The sequence below is a fragment of the Macrobrachium nipponense genome, chromosome 4 (genome assembly GCF_015104395.2).
Source record: "Macrobrachium nipponense isolate FS-2020 chromosome 4, ASM1510439v2, whole genome shotgun sequence".
Classification (NCBI taxonomy): Eukaryota; Metazoa; Arthropoda; class Malacostraca; order Decapoda; family Palaemonidae; genus Macrobrachium; species Macrobrachium nipponense.
This window is the reverse complement of record NC_061100.1, coordinates 46,640,517-46,659,754: the sequence shown is the minus strand read 5'-3', so window position 1 is coordinate 46,659,754 and position 19,238 is coordinate 46,640,517. Positions and strand designations below refer to the sequence as shown.

General features: G+C 35.4%; 1 protein-coding gene across 2 annotated transcripts in view; it reads right to left on the bottom strand.

The window, feature by feature from the left end:
• Positions 1-19,238, bottom strand: part of LOC135210906 (uncharacterized) — a 198,912-nt gene that overhangs the window by 14,225 nt on the left and 165,449 nt on the right. Inside the window, exon 8 of one of the 2 annotated variants that reach the window (XM_064243853.1) lies at positions 17,165-17,336. In XM_064243853.1, coding sequence (XP_064099923.1) covers positions 17,165-17,336 — 172 coding nt within the window. Of the gene's footprint in view, positions 1-13,838; positions 17,337-19,238 lie in introns of those variants that run through there. The other variant, XM_064243851.1, reaches the window with a different exon arrangement.

The window sequence follows — 19,238 nt, the reverse complement described above, 5'->3', positions numbered from 1 at the left end:
AGAAAGTAATGATTGATCTTGATCATCAATTACAAAGTGCAAGGCACAAGGGATTATGAAGACCTGGCAGCAGATGCTGAATGATTCAGAGTTCATTACGACATCTGAGACAGAAGGGTGATATTAGCAGAGATCCATCCAATTCATCCATCCTCTTCACAAATGTTGGAGAGAGACAAGATGCGGTCTTGAGAAACAAACCTCTGTCTGATGATTCTTGCAAGGGTGTGGGTGCCCTTAACAAGAGTCAAATGCTGTCTAGAGACCTGAAGTCCCTGTGAGGGCAAGACAAGAGAAATTTCCCATTAGTAGTTGAATCTCAAGTGAAGAGAAACGACAGAGAAAAAGTCCCTTCAATGACATCAACCAGTGAAGACAGATCCAATCCCTGGAATATTACACAGGACTGAAAGAGTTATCCAGCTATTTCTGTTGCTGCTCAGCAAGAAACCCTATGCTTGCAAGGAAAGCTGGATAGTCTTTTAACTGTGAAGACACAAGGATGGTACTGCCTGAGGAACCGCTCTTGTCACTGGCACTGAAGGTTGGGTCAGGGAGGAACTCTTTTTGTTAACTTGGAAGCAGCGTTGGCAGGTCGGATGACAGGAAAAGGCTCCCATCATTTATTTTCCATTCGAATTAGAAAAAATGTACAGAAAACAAAACTGTCGGTTTGTTTGGAAAAGTAAGTCTAAGTCATCGTAGTGGCCCATGGGTCAGGTGCAATGGAGCAGAAGACTTACAGACTTCTGTTGTACCGGTTGGTAAGCAGAAAGATGATAAGGAGTCTCCTGAGTCATATCACTCTTGATGATTCTCGGAAGAGTGTGTGGGGAACATGAGACAAGAACCCTAACAAGAGTCAAATGTCGCCCAGAGACCCTAATTAGGCCTCTGTGATGGCAAGACAGAGAGGTTCCACATTAGTAAACCCTTGATTAAGAAGAAACAATACTAAGATGAAAAATCTCCCTGTGAGAAAGCAGTACTCTGCCACTCACTCAACTCCAAAGGCTGAGTTGCTTGCTAGTACATTTCAACCAGGAATTTGTCTGGCTGATAGGGCACCTACATGTTAACCACAACTGAAGGGAAATAAAACCCTCTTGTTTGGTGATAAATATCATTACTGTGGTATTGTTGTTTAACAACATCACTGGGTGCCTCAAAATCAAATCCCAAAACTCTCGACAGGCCCAAAAGGTTCCTAGAGTTTCAGGATATTGATGAGGAGGTACTTACTGTCTCGGTCACAAACCTGAAGACAGGGGTCCTACAGGTATGTGCCTACTGCTCGGTCAGTGCATCTGACAACAGGTGCATGTCACAAGGAGAATATAAAAGTATATTTAAAGGCTCCTATTAATTGAGTAGCACCAGCCTAATTCATTCCTCATCATTGAAGGTAAGGCGATAATAATGTACATTGAAAACTTGTTTTAAATTTCCTGCATCTTGAAAACTTGTTTTAAATTTTCTGTATATTGAAACCTTGTTTTAAATTTTCTGTATATTGACAACTTGTTTAAAATTTTCTGAAACTTGTGATGTTCACATATTTCCCAGTTTTGAAACCTAACCCCTTACTGCCATTTATTTTTGTGAGGGACTACACTTCTTAATTACCTAGAATTAACCAAAACAGCACACCCCAACTTACCAATTATCTACAATGAATGCAATGTAAGCAAACCTAACACTAAACCTGAAGGCTACTGGCAGTTTTTACACTCCTCTTCAGACAAAATATGTCAGTATATTTCCGTAAATACCTCAAAAACTAACACCCACATGAATTTAAAATTTTGTCTCCGAAACATGAAAAATATGCTATTCACCAAATTGTGTAAAACAAATATCTACAAGGAAATGAATGAAACTTGGTGACTTCATGGCAGCATTGACCACTCAAAAATTTTCCCAAAGTCTTTACTAGTAGCCAGAAACCTGCACTGTGCTACTGGCTTTATCTAAAGATTGTTAAACATTACAATCATTACTAAGGAACCTCTGCTACACTAAAAATAAACTAGAGCTCTCAGTCTTTGTCATCAGGCAAATATCTAGTCACAAACAGGATCAGAAATCAATATCCTCACTAAAAAAATTGCGTATTTTCTTCAATTCAAAAGTAGACAAAGGAGCCAGAAGAATTACAAATACATTCCTTTTGGTAATAATTATTCTTGAACACCTTTCAATGTATCCAATATATCACTATTACTGCAAACAATGAAACATTTCTTTCATATACTACAACTAGGGAATGAAAGAGAATACATAATATAAAAAATAGTTCTAACAACTATATTCATGACATCCCACAAAATATGTGAAATTTACAATCAACCATTTTCATACCACAAAATAAAACCACTTCAAAAAGGATAAATTTAGATTACTGGGTCAAAGTATTTCATGAAAGACAAAAACAGGACAAATGAGCCTCTGCATGCATAAATTATTGAGGCATACACTTTCAATAAATTAATTACATATAGTACAACTAGAATCCATAAATACAAATTCCACAATTACTTCAGACCTACTCCAAGCAAGACACAATATGATTTATGCAGAAAAAGAGAAAAAAGTATTATTACTTTTTCTTGTACAGTACCACTGTACAATGATATAAAGTACTTGACATTTGGTCTCAACCAAACAGAAGCTCAGTGGAGTGAAAGTTAAAAATCTAACCAACCCAGAAACTTTTCAAATTTCCACTTACCCAGACTAAGGATGACAGGAGATGAGCTTGGAGAAAATATCAATAACGGGGTCTTGATAAGAGCCATCTGTCTTTCATTAAAGATCTTGTACTGAATTTTGCTGAGGTACCGTTTTAAGAAGTAAACACTTTTTTATATGAATACATCATGTTGAATAATTTTCACCTTGAAAAATCTCAAATTAGATGTTGAAGTGAAGTGAACTTCCATTTTCAAATTCCAGACATACTTGTTTACTGTCACAGTTTATAAAAACAATTCATAAGCCTTTTCTTTAAATTTAGCCTCAATCTTCACAATTTCTACATCACACCTGCATAACATCTTTTATAAATTCCACTAATGAAATCACTTGTCAAAATGCACACTGCATCTGTTCCATAGCATTAATGACTAAATCAGTAGCCAAGTTACTTTCTTGCACCTACACAAAGTTGGTAATATTTTGAAGTTTGTGAAGATCAATGCTTGGCATTCGCTATACAACACTTCCATTCTTCGTGAAGACTCTCTCATACATGACTTTGATGCACCTACCACAAACCTCCCATAAATAATTGCAATTACAACCTCCAATAATTGCAACAAAAAATCACATACAATTTATTTAAACTTCCAATAAAGGGTTGGTTAGTCATAAAAATGGCTTAACCAGACCACCAAGCTAATACATACAGTAATGAGTAAATGAAAGGTTATAACAACTCTACTTTTTTGTACATCAAAATACAACTAGACTGATAGAAGCCCATTTCAGTTACATAGTAATTGTTTATATAATACATGTCCAGTATAAAGTCTTTTCTAAGTACTACAGTGCTTGAGACCACAGGAGTAGTCTTAAGTAATTCCAAACAACCTTCAGCTTTTCAATAACCAAACATAGCAAGGCATCTACTATTACCAAAACATTTTGCAATACTCCATAGTTCAGTACAACCATTTAGGTAGATAGTAGTCCTATGAAAGACAAATACCCTACAAAAAATAAAAAAGAAATCTGGCAGTCAACTGGGGATTTATTATTATTATTATTATTATTATTATTATTATTATTATTATTACTATTATCATTATTAGATAATTCAACCAGACTTGAGCTCATGGATGCCGCAATAAAGTGCAATTTTTTTTATTCAGTATTACATAAAAAAACAGCATTTTATTGCAAAAAACAAATCTGGCAATAAAATAAAATTATCACTAAGCTCATAAGCATAAATGGTAATAAATCACAATGTAAGGATATCAAAGGTAGAAAACAATTACTGAATGTTAAAACAAAAATGCAAACCATAACAAAGCAATAAAAAATAAACTTTAAACATAAATTAACGACTATTGATCTAACGGATGTTATTAGATATGTCACGAAAGATAATCAGCCAAAACATGGTTTGACAAAACTCTCACAAAGATGCCAAGCAAAAAATACATGTGTACAAGTAACTGAAGAGAAAGAAAGGGCAACCATAGACAGTAATATGGGAGTAACTGGCAAAGGACCATAAAGCAAAGTGAACAACAAAAATAAAACTTTTTAATCTCCCAACTTGACTATGCTTAGGAGTTCCTGAGGCTGCTGTAACTTACAACAAGACAAACAACTTAACAAGACTAGGTGTTTCTCTTACATTTACCCTTAAAACTGATAATCCTCTGAATATACAGTTTTGTGACTTTGCTTCTTTCTGTTGGAAACACCATTTTAGTCTAATTTTGATTCCAGTTCTGCACTACTGTGTTCTCTGACTCTGCTTCTCAACATTTAAGATGTATCTACATTTTACTTTTTGAACAGAGGCCAGAGAAGTGCATAAGGTTGCCCATCCCCTTGGAATTTGCTGACAAGAGTAAGTAATGATTACATATCAATGCAGAATATACAGTGATGGAATTGCTAAGGTTAGCAGACAAAATCTACATACTACTTCTAACACCATCCTCACAGGCCCCATCAGTTCTGAAGTAGGGTCAACCTATATAACCAAAGATTACATCAAGGAAAAATCATCAGGACCGAGTGAGAATGGGGTTTTGGGAGGTAGGGAAGGCCTTGAAAAGTTCCAAGGTGGGGGAGGGTTGGGGTGGATGGATGGCTGGAAGCCATGGAAGAGGAGAGAGAACAATAACTGAGATATGTTTACATCAAAGCCGAAGTATAGGGATATAGACACACCTTTACTTTATATATATTTTATACTACAATAACACATTTTTACTTGATTTTCTAATTTTTGTTAACCAAAAGATACATGCAATTGTGTATGTACAGTATGTATATATATGCACACACTCATTCGATAATGTCTGTGAAGTTGCTACAGACTGTTTGGTTTTGTCTAGCCTACATATGAAATTTTAATTTTGAATATGTTTATGATGATTAAAGATGAAATATCAAGTGACAAAATATTCTCTTGTGTACTGTTATGATGTGTGATAATCATATTTAAAATCAAATAAACTCATAATGAAATACAGTATATACCACAGTAAATCAAGCAAAGCAAAATAAATGGCAACACATACCAATATATGCACACACTTTTAGTTTCATGTTATGTTTATGATAAAGTAATTCATATTTCATTAAAGGAAATATACAGTACATACTGAGAGAGAGAGAGAGAGAGAGAGAGAATGGCGAGAGAGAGAGGAGAGAGAGAGAGAGAGAGAGAGAGAGAGAGAGAGAGAGAGAGAGAGAGAGACCTGAGTTATGTTACATTGAAGTATACAATAACACAAATACTCCTCCAATATATATATATACTATATATATATATAATATAATATATATCTATATATATATTCCTATATATTGAATATATGTATGTGTTTTACGTTTTATTGCATGGAACCAGTGGTTATTCAGCAACGGGACCAACGGCTTTACGTGAATTCCGAACCACGTCGAGAGTGAACTTCTATTGCCAGAAATACACATCTCTCACTCCTCAATGGAATGGCCGAGAATCAAACCCGCGACCACCGAGGTGGAATGCTAATACCATACCAACCATGCCGCTGAGGCGCTTTCGATGGCATATGAATTTGCTAAAGCCTGATTGGTTTTGTCTTGCCTGCACATGAAATTTGCATTTAAGTATGTTTAACGTGATTGGAGATGAAATATCAAGTGATAAAATATTCTCTTATGTACCATTATGATGTTTGATAATCATACTTAGAACCCTGGGCCTGTTACTCATTATAGTAAGAGAAATTGCCAAGTACAGTCAGCCAACGAAGAATTGGCGTAGTTTCTCAATTCATTGTCTGTTATAGAAATATTGCCATATGCAGGTGCCAGATTATTTACTTAACAATAAATAATATTTCCTTTCGAAGGTGCTATACTTGAAATAAATTACATTAGAATTGAGTAGACTCATTCAACGTATCAAAGATAATTATTTTGCAAAGGAAAATATATAGCAATGGGTCCACGAATTCTAATTTTATTCTCAACTCTAGCCAGGAGCTTCTTGACAGCATAAACATTTTGAAATTGGCTTTGCTGCTGCTCAAGTCTTGACCAAACGTATCATACAGCACTGGGGTGTTGTCATTTCGTCTCCTACAGCCGATAAATAATACATTAAGACGTCAATAATTGCGATGTTTAAATAAACTAATTTTGTACTTTGATCAATAAAATAATTTGCATGACACATTTAGTGGGCCTAAATTTGACTTCTGATTTTCACACATGATTAGCCTAGGTCTATTTTCAGCAGTATACTCTCACGGATACGTAATGGGAATGAATACAGGCAGTCCCCGGGTTACGACAGATTCGGCTTACGATGTTCCAAGGTTAAGGCGCTTCTCAATTATATTCATGAGACATTATTTCCAGGGTTACGACGCCTACAACGCTGATCTGGCAGATGAAATATGACACCAAAAATGCAAAATAATCAATATTTGAAGGTTTTTTATTATGAAAAGTGCAATAAGAATGCAGGTACAGTGGACCCCCCGTATTCGCGTTCTCCAGATTCGCGGACTCACACATTCGCGGATTTCTCTCGGGAACGTTTCCCTGCATTATTTGCGGAAAATTCATGCATTCGCGGTATTTTTCTATGATAAATATCCACAAATTCCTGGTTTTTTTGATGGATTTCATCATAAAATGCACTTTTTGTGATAAAACTATTAAAAAAACCATGTAGGAAAATTTTTAGTGGGTTTTTCTTGAGTTGTAACTAACAAAATAGGCTGTTTTTAGCATTTTTATAGGGGTTCCAAACATTCGCGGATTCTAACTATTCACGGGGGGGTCTGGTACGCATCCCCCGCGAATACGGGGGGACCACTGTACATAGTTTTCAATGCACCAAAAGCATTAAAAGTAAGGTTTTCTTAGGATTTTTTACGATGTTCCGGCTGACGACAATTTTCGGCTTACGAAGCGTCTAAAGAACGGAACCCATGTCGTAACCCGGGGACTGCCTGTACTATTTAAATCGACAATATCTATATTAACCTGCTTCATTTGATTCCCGTTATTCTTTTTCTTTTATTGGTCATGTTCTCCTTTTTTCTTATCCTTTTCATAATTGCTTAACAAACTTACCTATTCAAAGTAAAAAAGCAATCATAAAAAAATTAAACGAATAGTCTTTTATTTTTTTTATTGAATTCCTTGCATATCGTCCTGTTTCATCTGGACACATTAGAAAGCTGTGGAAGTCAAAACTGACGAACACATTACGAAAGGCTTACTTTCATAAAAGCTTTCTTGGGTTGATCTTTCTATAGTTATTCATTTCTTCTGGATGAAATTAATTAAAATTAGTTTCACATATGGCTAGACCTACTACCATAAGCATATTGTAAGTGGCTGAAAGGATAAGAAATATGAAAGGTTACGTTCTCGTTTAAGTCTATTTCAGATTTATTTTTTCACTAAAACCTATTACTTTAATCAGGGGTTGCTCTTTGACAGCTACAATAATCATATAGGGTGTAACACGAGTGTATGCAAATATTTTGGGGAATGAAAGATAAAGTATCTTTGAACAGAAAATATTTTATAAACATGCATTTTAAGGCTTCCGTTGTCGGTGAGGGGAATCTTAAAATAACCATTATCATTAGTGATGCTTTCATGCGATGGAGTTCGCAGTGAGAAGTCGGATCGAGTCGCCTAAGATGTGGAGGGGAGCGGAGGTGCCGTATAGGACTGATGGAGGGATTAGGCCGATGTTAATAAAGTATCTCCCAATAAAATGTGTTCTTTAGGTTTTGAAGAGAAAAAATGCATGCATCATTGAACCCGTTTCCCTCCCTATCCATGGTATTCACTGGACACCCGATAAAAAACAAAACAAAAAAAGAGTAAGCCTAACTGAATCTCTCATCCATCAAAGGTAAGTCTGCTTATTCATATGACACCTATCAAAGATTTCAAGTGTATTTTTAAAAAATCTCTTCCTCTCCATCTAAACTATTCATCAGACACCAGTCATAGGCATAGAGCTATAATTCCTGTTTCAGCAATATCATGACGAGGCGCTAGAATTCAAAATTCACAAATGAATGTTACCAGCAACATTTACACTACCGTACTGTCTTGTCTTACTCTCTTGTGGTGCTTTGAGGTGTTCCACCTCTAGGTTCATGTTCTAAACTTTTCCGTTCTCTAAACAATTTGATTCATCTATGTATGATTCTCTACTGTATATTAAGCTTTCTTAATATCTTTTGATTCATCTATGTACAATTCTTTCCGGCATATTAAGCTTTCTTGATATCTCTCTAATAGGAACTTGCGCCGAATTCAGTGCAATAATAGTCTCTCGCACAGCAATGGATGTTTCTTAGACTGATGACACATTGACATTAGATTTCCACGCACATGGCTACATCAAAAGCTATAGAGTGAGGTTGCATGTTCACATTGTTAGGTTATAATTTTTTTCTTTTAATTTGATAGCATTTTGTGAGTTTCCAAAGTTTTCTGTAAAATTTAACAAATGAAATCGTTCAACTACCTTCAACTTAATATTGAAATGATAATGTAAGGACTATGTTTATGTGATACTACTAGTGATAGGTGTTTCCGATCTATTTGGTAATGTATATCAGTGATGTGATATGACTTCTTTATCACTTCATTTCGTTCACCTCAATTTTGCTATATGGAAAATAGTTTTACTCAATAACATGACATGATGTTCTAAAGATATCAGTGACTGTTTTTAATGTCATTACATGAGATTTCTTCCATCTTTAAAACGAAAAATAGATTAATAAGGCATGAATCGTGCATCAGGCAGGTCAACGAAAAATTATGAAACTGCCACCAACTGTTTGAGCGTGTGTGCATTACTCAAATATTCGAAGCTAAAGGTAAAATCTTTTTGATCTCCAGAGTTGTGTCCGTACCTAATGAGTTAATGTTTTTATGAGCCTCTCATGCGTAGTACCAAATGAAAGGTTGAGATTTTAATACTGGGTTTGAAGGCCCTGATTTTATTTATTGTTGCAACATGCAGCATGAGCAGGGTATAGCTCTATACATACACTAAGTTCAGATGACCTATTTATCATCAGAAAAATTTGGTGTAATTGCCATGAAGTTCTTTGCTTAAACAGAAAATTTTGGTGTAGTTGCCATAAAGTTCTTTGTTTTGAAGTGTTCAGTAAGTTCTACAATGTGTACATATTTGCTGTCTACTGCAATCCAAATGCATACCAATGATTCTATATATGACTGCCTAGGATTCAAAAGCTTCATTTGTTATAGTATGTGGAGACACTAATGCAAAGCACTGAGAGTGGATAAATTTAAATTCCACAAATAACAATGGGCAGTCTCCTCTTGAGTTCTGTATATCCTCTGATTCTCTCCAACTAACTGAGGAACCCACGCATATTTCTGGTAGTAGATCAGACCTCATATTCACACATGCTCCAGCTATTGTCAAGTCCAAGGTCTGTAAATATACGTAGGGGCACTTCTAATCACTGTGCAACCGAGATGGATATATCTGTCAATCAGTATAGGCAGTCCCGGTTATTGGTGGAGGTTTTGTTCCAACAGTGTGATGATAACAGAAAACTGCTGATAACTGAAAATAACAACGCCTCTGTTAGGTATGTATTGGTGCCAATACCTGATTATCAGTGGCGATAAGCGGAAATCAGCCCATATTGACACCAAAAACTGCTGGTTTTCGTCACTAGACAAGCCCCATCGCTGATAACCATGGCCGCTGATAACCAGGCGTAGTTGGCTAAATGTGTTTTATTTTTTATTTTTACTATACTTTACAATGTTTGTTTCGTTTGTGAGTGTGTTGGGGTTTAGTTATTTTACTATTCCTGTATGTTTTTCAATCTTTACTTCCAGCTGATGAGTGTGTCAGGGCAGAATGACTTGCTTCCCCTCAGCCTCACCAGATAGAAAGAAATCACAGAAGACAGTTAGAATAGTTAAAAATAAAGAAAGGGAGAATGCAGGGAAGTGATAAGGAACATAGGGAGAAAATACAAAGCTGCTGCTAGATTGCAGAAACAAACACTTGATATGTGCCACCCTTCTCCCTAAAAGGTGCTGATCTCGACACTCTTTCCGCAAATACGGTTCAACAGCAGTTGGAAAGAAACAAAACACTACTAGGTGCTGATCTCTCCAGTAGGAAGAAGGATATCAACAAAATATTAATGGGTGAAGTTGAGCAAGCTTACTTCCAATCTGAAGTCTCAAAGACATGTAAGAGCCATAATCTGTTTACGCCCTACAGTTGCAATCTCAGGAATAGATCTACCACAGACGAAAACTGTAATAGGCCCAGAGTTCGTTCCAACTGTTAACTGGAATACTCTAGAGGAGGGGCAGCATGATACCATTTCTATCCTTGAAAATCATATAGAGTCCACAAGGTGGAGGACTTCCACTGCATGTGATGCTGAAGATGGCGACCCCAACCACGGAAGTCCTGTGGGCTTTCCTATTCCCTGGAAGGAGCATCTTTATCCACTTCAAAAGGGGTGCTGCTGCTACTGTTGTCCTTTCTTCTGTTACTGGAAGGATCCTTTAGAAGGACTGGAGGCTTGTATGAGTCTGATTCTTACAGAGCTTTTTAGGCCTTGGAAGAGGATACTGTTTCCCAGATTCCCCTTTTCCAAGAATATATTTTGTACAATTCTGTTGTTGGGCTCGTTCAATGAGTTGTGCAGCAAAAGACTCTTCAAACAAGTCCTGACAGAAGGAAGAAGAATGTAATAGGGAGGTTAAATTGAACAGCGAAACGTTGGGACCCACCAATGATGCTTTTCAAGCCTAAATGAGACACTTCAGAAAGTCATAGTATTCCCCAATTCGACCCCCCTAAGTGTTTTGGCTACTGAAGTAAACATTGTTCTGGAAGCTCTCTAACAGCTACTTCCAGCATAGTAGCAGAAGTTATAATATTGAGGAGGTTAGAGTCTAATAAAAATTCAGCCATGGCTGTCCTGAGATTTGTCTTGTAGGGGTCTCAAATTTCTGAGTAGCCATGTCCTTTGTAGAACTATTAAATAATGGGATGGCAGAGACAAATGGCTTTAACTCTCCATTAAACTCTTAATTCCCAGTCACCAAAAAATTCTGACATTCTGTCTTCACAAGACTGTTTTAAAATTGAAGGGATGGAAGATTAGTGCCTTCTGGAGAGAGCATTGGTTCTCTTAAAATTTTTATTGTGCTACATTTTCCATTAAGCTGGAGAGAGTTTGCTCTTACGGATTTCACTGCCATACGCCATACAAATAGGCAGGATAACCATCTCCTTTGACAATTTATGAATTCCCATTGAAAAAGTTAAAACGTCATTCATTATACTGTGAAAGGCCACTCTATCCAACCCAAATCATAGTGTTCCATTCATTAATCAGGAATTTTTCATCTAGGGAAAGAATGTATGTTGAGGCATCCCGTCAAGGGCTATCAGTATCATTCTTAGAGGCGGACAATGGCACATGTACTGCATTCTAATTTGAGGTTTTATGGTCTGACCTGGTCATATTACTGATACCAGTCAGAGTTTTGGGAGTGAGGAGGCTGTCTCTTATTACCGAATCTGGTCTATTCCCAAGCACTAGGTAAAGGTTGTAGGCTATGTTAGTTGGTACATAATTAAACCAATTAATTACTAAAATTATTTTACCAAATTTATATAAAATCAGTGTCTCTAAGAATCTCACAAACTCACCATCTTGAAAAAGTAATTTTCATATTCCCCTCAGAAAAAAGAAATGACAATTTTTTTTAACAACTGTGATTTCACTACCAACAGAGTAATACCCGTTGGAAGTTGACCTGCATGAAAGTACACAACCCCTGGTTACCGTTGTTATCAGTTAACGGTATTTCAGTTTTACGACGCTTGTTCAATATATTCATAACTGGGTTTTACCATGCGTAGGGTTTTTGGCACCGTTGTCTAGTTATCAGTGGCTTAGGCTAAGTGCTGAGACTGCCTCATACAATACAAACATAATGAATATGCATCTTTTCCTTGGCTATTTTAAAAGTTACTTTGCTGTATCCAATAATACTGTATGTAGTCTTATATTATTATAAAATATAAACCAACCAATCATGTTTTGGTTAAAAAAAATCTGCTGAGAGCAGAGATAAGATCATTTTGTCATATTTAACTGAATTCCAGAGCAATTTTCTTGCTTCTATTTAGAGTAAATTAATCTTTAGAAATTCTCTTTATATGGGACAAGGTTATTTTTTCATTATATCAAGTGTTTTTAAGTTGAAATATGACTTTAATAAGTCTTGTTGTGAACATTTAGTTATTTTTTTTATTGTATGGTATCGGTGGCTAGGCCTAAGCGCCGAGAGACCGCCTCATGAAATACAATCATAACAAATTTGCATCCTTTCCTTCGCTCTTTTAAGTTTGTGCTTTACTTCATTGTATCCAATAATACTGTAGTCGTTTCATATTACTATACATAGTATTATTGTATGGTATCGGTGGCTAGGCCTAAGCGCCAAGAGACCGCCTCATGAAATACAATCATAACGAATTTGCATCCTTTCCTTCGCTCTTTTAAGTTTGTGCTTTACTTCATTGTATCCAATAATACTGTAGTCGTTTCATATTACTATACATAGTATTATAAAATATATACAAACCGATCTATGTTTTGACTAGGAAAAACCAGCTGAGAGCTGAGGTTAGATTATTTCGCCGTATTTAACTCAATGCAGAGCAGTTTTCTTGCTCCTATTTAGCGTAAATTAATCTCTAGAAACTATTTATATGGGACAAGGTTATTTTTTGTTATATGAAGTGCTTCAAGTTGAACTATGATTTAAATATGTCTCGTTGGTGTCGGGAGTAAGTTTTTTGTGTAAAAAAATTAACAGATTTCATTCTCTATTTTCATCCTATTTCATAATAATACAAGATTTACATATTTATCTTTTACTGGTGTGAAAACAACAGTAAAATGTGTTCTTTTATGGGCAGTATTTATTAGTAAAATACTTTTACTCCACTATTATTTGCAGTCAAGTTTCATCTATGTTGCTGATGCACAATAATTTATAGTCATTAGACGTGTGAACATTTTTGTTTCTCAGGTTCAGCTACAACTGCAGCTTAAATTTAGCAGTACTATATTTCCTTGCCAATACTTTCTCCATAGCAAATCATGGTATACACTTAATGCAAAAGGATTTATACTTAATTAATGTCATTTGTAACATAACTATGGTAATTTTTTACTATTGTACACAGGCTGGAATGCAAGCAAAAAATTTTTATTATCCGGTTCGGTTCGGTTCGTTTGTTGTAGCAAAACAACTATTATCGTTCAGTTGTTTATGGCTGTAGCATTTAAGCAAAAATTATAACATGAAGTATAACATTACTATTGACACTTTTATCATTCTCTGTTGCTTTTTTAACTTATTCCACAAGAAGATATGATCTATAAGGAGATGGAGGAAACGTTAGCAGTCTGAAAAAGGTGGCTCCCCCCAACCCCCCCCCCCCACCCCTCTCTCTCTCTCTCTCTCTCTCTCTCGTCCAGTCTCTCCTCTCCTCTCAAATCCTCATCTCTCTCTCTCTCTCTTTCTCTCCTCTCTCGTCCTCTCTCTCTCTCTCTGATACTAGGCCAAGATTAGCCAGTAAGTTTATGAAGAACTACCATAAAGACCATAGTAAATGATTAGGGTAATGAAATTCCACATTTTCATTAAAGTTATTAGTACATAGATATTGTGGCAAAATATCTGGCCGTGACACTGTCTAAGGTATCATTAAAAAGTCTAGGGCACCATACGGTGGAATGTGGGGCCAATGACTTTTGATTTTTGGTTAGCATCGATTTTCAGTTGGCGTCAGGCCCCCAGGAATGAAACCCCTAATATTAAGAATAACTGGGTAGCTTTCTATATAAAAAAATCCATTTAGTTTTATTATAAAATACTACAAAGGAAATTCTGGCCTTAAGTAAACACCAAGGCTTGTACAAATCTGGCACGAATGGGAATTATACTATCACAAAAAAAATAATTGGCTTAGGAGTTTCAATAACAAAATTGTCCAATTTGATTACACTAATGTTAATTATCACTTTGACATAAAAAAGCAACATGGCAATTACAGTGTAGCCTAGCAATCTACTCCTAACTTCTCACCTTGCAGGAGACTCATTGTCTCCCAATTTTAACAAATATAAGTCTAAATTTTGAAGAAAGAAAAAACTTTTCACTAGGTCTTAAAAACTATGTAATTAGTTTGAAGGGCATTATGATAATCGACAAATGCACAACTGAACACTGATTTCGGAGGAAACACTGGAGACATGTTAACTCGGACAGACCGGAGTGTAATGGTGAAGACAGCCAACGCACATACTGTTTTCACATCTGTGCAAGTACGGTGAAGGAAAAACCAAAGGTAGTTGTAGAACAGGAGATAGGAGCACTCTTATCCTGAGTTATTTTTATTCTATCACTGTGCCAAATAGCACTATTCTGGCTGAGACCAACTATAAGAGAATTCTTTGAGGCTGGTTGGTTTGTCTTATGAAGACCTGGGGTGATCATGAGTTTGTAAACTCCTTTGGGGGACGCTATAAAAAATAAAGTTTGAACACATCCTAAAACTTCTAAAGTAAAAGAAAACTGTAATTCATATTCTTATTTTGAAAATTTTGTTATGAACATTGAGCTTATTAGGTCTACCGTTGTATGCTGTGGAGGTAGTTATGTTGAGCACTTTTGAGTTACGCTGGCATGGACAGCACTGCTAAACTTATCAAACCATGTTTTGAGCTAAGTACTAGTTCGGAAAAAATCAGTTCATGTTATGTACATAGATTAAAAATTATACCAATACATAAAAGATCCACCTTATACCCATTGGGAAAATACAGTAATTTATCGCAAATTTATCAACATATATGACATGTATGAGACTGGAATTTAAATAAAAAAAAAAGTTTAACACTAATTGGCAACCCTTATATTGAACCTGAAATTTTGGATTAGACAAAAAATCATGTTGCATCACATTTGAGCATAACTGTACTTAAAATTATTATAGACTGAGTTTCAAAATTTTGGAAACTTCTGTTATGAGGTAATATTCTAATTCTTCTGTTCTTCCCTGTTTTGAATACTGTTCCCTAGTTCCATCTTCAGCAGCTGAATCACATCTTAAACTGTTGGACAAAAACTTCATTTGCATAAAATTTCTCATCCCAGATCTTGATATTGACCTCTGTCACCATTATTCAATTGTTTCATTTGCATGATACATAGGATATTATCATTCTGATTATCCTTTTCATTCAGATATTTACAGAGTATACCATCCACCTCACAGATCCAGATATGGAGTTAATTCTAACACATTCATCTTTTCTTCTGTGATACATGCTCAATAGCATACAATTTTCTACAAGTTTTATTCCTGTTCTGACTGAATTGTGAGTGATCTTCCTAAGTCTCTAGCAGATTTGCTGAAAGTTCAGATCTCAAATTTGATGCACATTCTTTTTTGTTGAACAAGCTGACAAGTCTCACTAAACAGTGTGTCTGTCATTCGCTTTATCTATCATATTTTACTATTTACCTTAGATTTCTTTGTTCTCTCTCTTTCACAGCCTATCCTATACAGTTTCCTTTTCTGTATTGGGGTGCTTTCCCCTCACAGCTAGGAAGGAAGTGAGCCCTCACTTTAACATGCTGTTAGTATGTAAAATGGTAGCAACAGCCAACCTGATTTTATATTGAGCCTTTTTAATTATTATATGTATGTTCTTTCTTCAATTATAATGTTAGACAAAATTGCCCAATGTTCATATTCTCTTATTTCTCACCAAAAATTTGAACAATGGCCAGTTTTTTTCTCTGTTATCACTGAAGAAACAAGCACTATAATTAGATTTGAGAACTATATAAAATCAATCTGACTAATGCTGACATTTTAAATAACAAAAATAATAATAATAATAATAATAATAATAATAAAATTACTGCCATCCAAATAACAGATATCCACTAAATTGGCGGTTATAATTCCCAAAGCAGTGATAGTCATCTATGTATTAAAAACCTAAACAACAAGAATCCCATTAGATATTTAGCTTCACTGGCAATTCACAAGAGGCATGATAAAATGAATGCAACATTATTAACACCAACAATGCCATAGTTTTTGGAAGGTACTGCAACCTCACAGGGTCTCCAAATACTCGCTTGTGGCTTTACGGCCGCCAAACACTGAATTGTAGTCCTCCTTTACTACTTAGGCTGCCAGTTTTCTAAAGTAACACTGCATCTGTAAACGTACTAAACAAATCACATAGCAAGGGTCATGTTTTCACACTCACATAATTTTACATACTTGTGACCCATATCACATAAATGTAGCATTTGAAAAAATTATTATGGTTCTTGAAGGACCATATGGATCAACCAGTCAAATGGTATCTTAACAAATTCTTAACACTAAGTTCATTTGAAATCATTATACTCCTATGGACGTTAATGAACACAGCCACATAATTTTACAAAGTCCCATTTTCTTTATAGTTAGAATAACAAAATCTATATATTGAAATGCAAAGTATGGAAAAACATTAAACATAGAAAGTAGGACTTAATATATAAAGGAGCAAATCTCTAGTTTAACCATTGTAGATTCCTTTTGGACACATTAAAACAAGATTCAAAATATAAATCTCTTTACACAAAGTATCTTTACAACGACGACTAATAAAATAATGTAGTACTATAGCTACACACATGTGGTGGAAAGAAGAATTAGAAAATGTATTAAGAGTAAATGAATGCTAAAATGGCATACTATTTTCATGCTCGAAATTATACCTACACACAAAGAGTCAAGTCACAGGTTCAAGCAGCAAACTTATCGAGGCACAGTACCATAATCCCTTACCCTAGGCCTTTCCACAACATGTGACCGATCTCGCCATTTGTTATCTTCATCGCTTTCCCACTCTTGACCTTTAAGGGCCTGAGTCAAAGCTTCTTTCAACTGTTCACAAAGAGTCTTGTACTCTGTCTCTTCACTGGCACCAAAGTCAAAATCAGCAACTTCAACAGAGTACCTGAAACAAAGGCAAAACTAAAAACTATGGTACTTCTACATTAAATCTGATGGCACAATAGTAAAAATATATTTCATATAGTTTGTGAGGCAGCCTTAATTTTCTGACATATTTTAGTGGTCCATAAAATATGCAGACCTTGCATATTTTAGTCGTTTATAAAATACTCAGACCTTGTTCAAGTTTTGCTATACTACTGACCACTATACTGCAATGTAAACTGATAAATGAAAGAAACAAATTGTTTATTTACAGAACTTTGCTTCAGTTTTGTATGTATTAGCACAAATACTAACTAGACATTTAATCTAACCTAGTTGATACTCAAGTGGGAGGTGAAGTAAAAAAAAAGTCTACAATTTGTCCACCTTTTCCTTAATATTTTACCAAAACTCAAAGTGTTCCTGATAAATGACAATTAGTACCAACTAACTTGAAGTATCTACAGATACTCTCAATAGTCAAGACCTAGAAAATGGTAAACATGTACATACAATGTTTTTGTAAGGCAAAACCAGATTTCTTTAAAAAACCGATTCATCATAGGATGCCTTATTTCCGTTTATGAGTTCCCTGTCACACAAACTTGTATCAGTAATAGAAATAAAAGGACTTCTCGAATTCATATGACCCATACCCTCGTACGATGATACCTCATCCCTCACTCAGGTGTAATAAAAAAGACAGATTGAACCGAGTTAGAGCAGGGACTTAATTTACACTGTTTTATCTGTCACAGCAGCATACCCAGAAGCAGCCCAGATATCATCTTCCTTTCCACCTCAATGAGCATGCATCTAGGTCCTGTGCAGCCCTTGTGGTGCAAACTAGTCATTACTTTGCATGTTTGTTGTTTGAACATCTGAAGTCATGTTCCCCTGAAATTTTCCTGTATTCTTTATCAAAATCATTTTCAATTATTCATTCTTTCTGATGTATAATTCTTTTGTTGTTTTCTCTTCTGATCATTTGGTGGTGGTATCTAGCCACAGTTCACATAACTTTGCCCTAATGTGTGTGTTTACTTGCCAGCCTGAACATACATATACGTAGAGGGAATAGATTGGACAGACAAGTGATGATCGTGTGCACTTAAGAAGCCAGTTTTATGCAATGATTTTCAGAAATGGCATTGATACCAACTGTGGAGACCAGCAGCAAAAATGTCACTTCTAGCACCCAATGCTAAGTCATCAACTGTATATTATAGGAACAAGTTCAAAAAGAACAGGGAATCACATTTCACAGTAAGGGACCTATTTTCATTCATGAAAACCTTTATGGCTGTGATGAAATAACCTCAAGTAAATGCATTACATCACAGTCAACTACATGCCTGCTTTTATATCTGTTTTGACTGGAAGTGTTAGAGGTACCCTTAAAGATATGTACGTATATATCTTCAAGGGTACTACTACATTTTATGATAAAATAATAATTTACAGTACTAATTTTCAAGTATAATATTAAGTTTAATGAGATTAAACAATAACAATAAAATTTCTCTCTCTCTTATTTACATATGTTTATTTGTTTTGTAGTATGATAAATCAATGATTTACCTAATAGTAACTAATTTTCAAATATTAATAAGATTAATAAAAGAAATGGCAATTCCTAGTCTTTTGATCCACTTCGAGAAAGGAGGGCAGGGGAGTAAATGAGTTTGATATACGTACTGGCGGAGGGGAAGGAGTTTTGGAGTCTCTCTCTCTCTCTCTCTCTCTCTCTCTCTCTCTCTCTCTCTCTCTCTCTCTCTCTCTCTCTCTCTCTCTCTCTCTCTCTCATTCTCTACATTATTATTCTCTATGTAGCAAAAATAATTATAATTTCACTCCTGATGGCCAGATATAAGATGTTGCCAATTCAATGCTCTCTCTCTCTCTCTCTGTTATTGGTTAT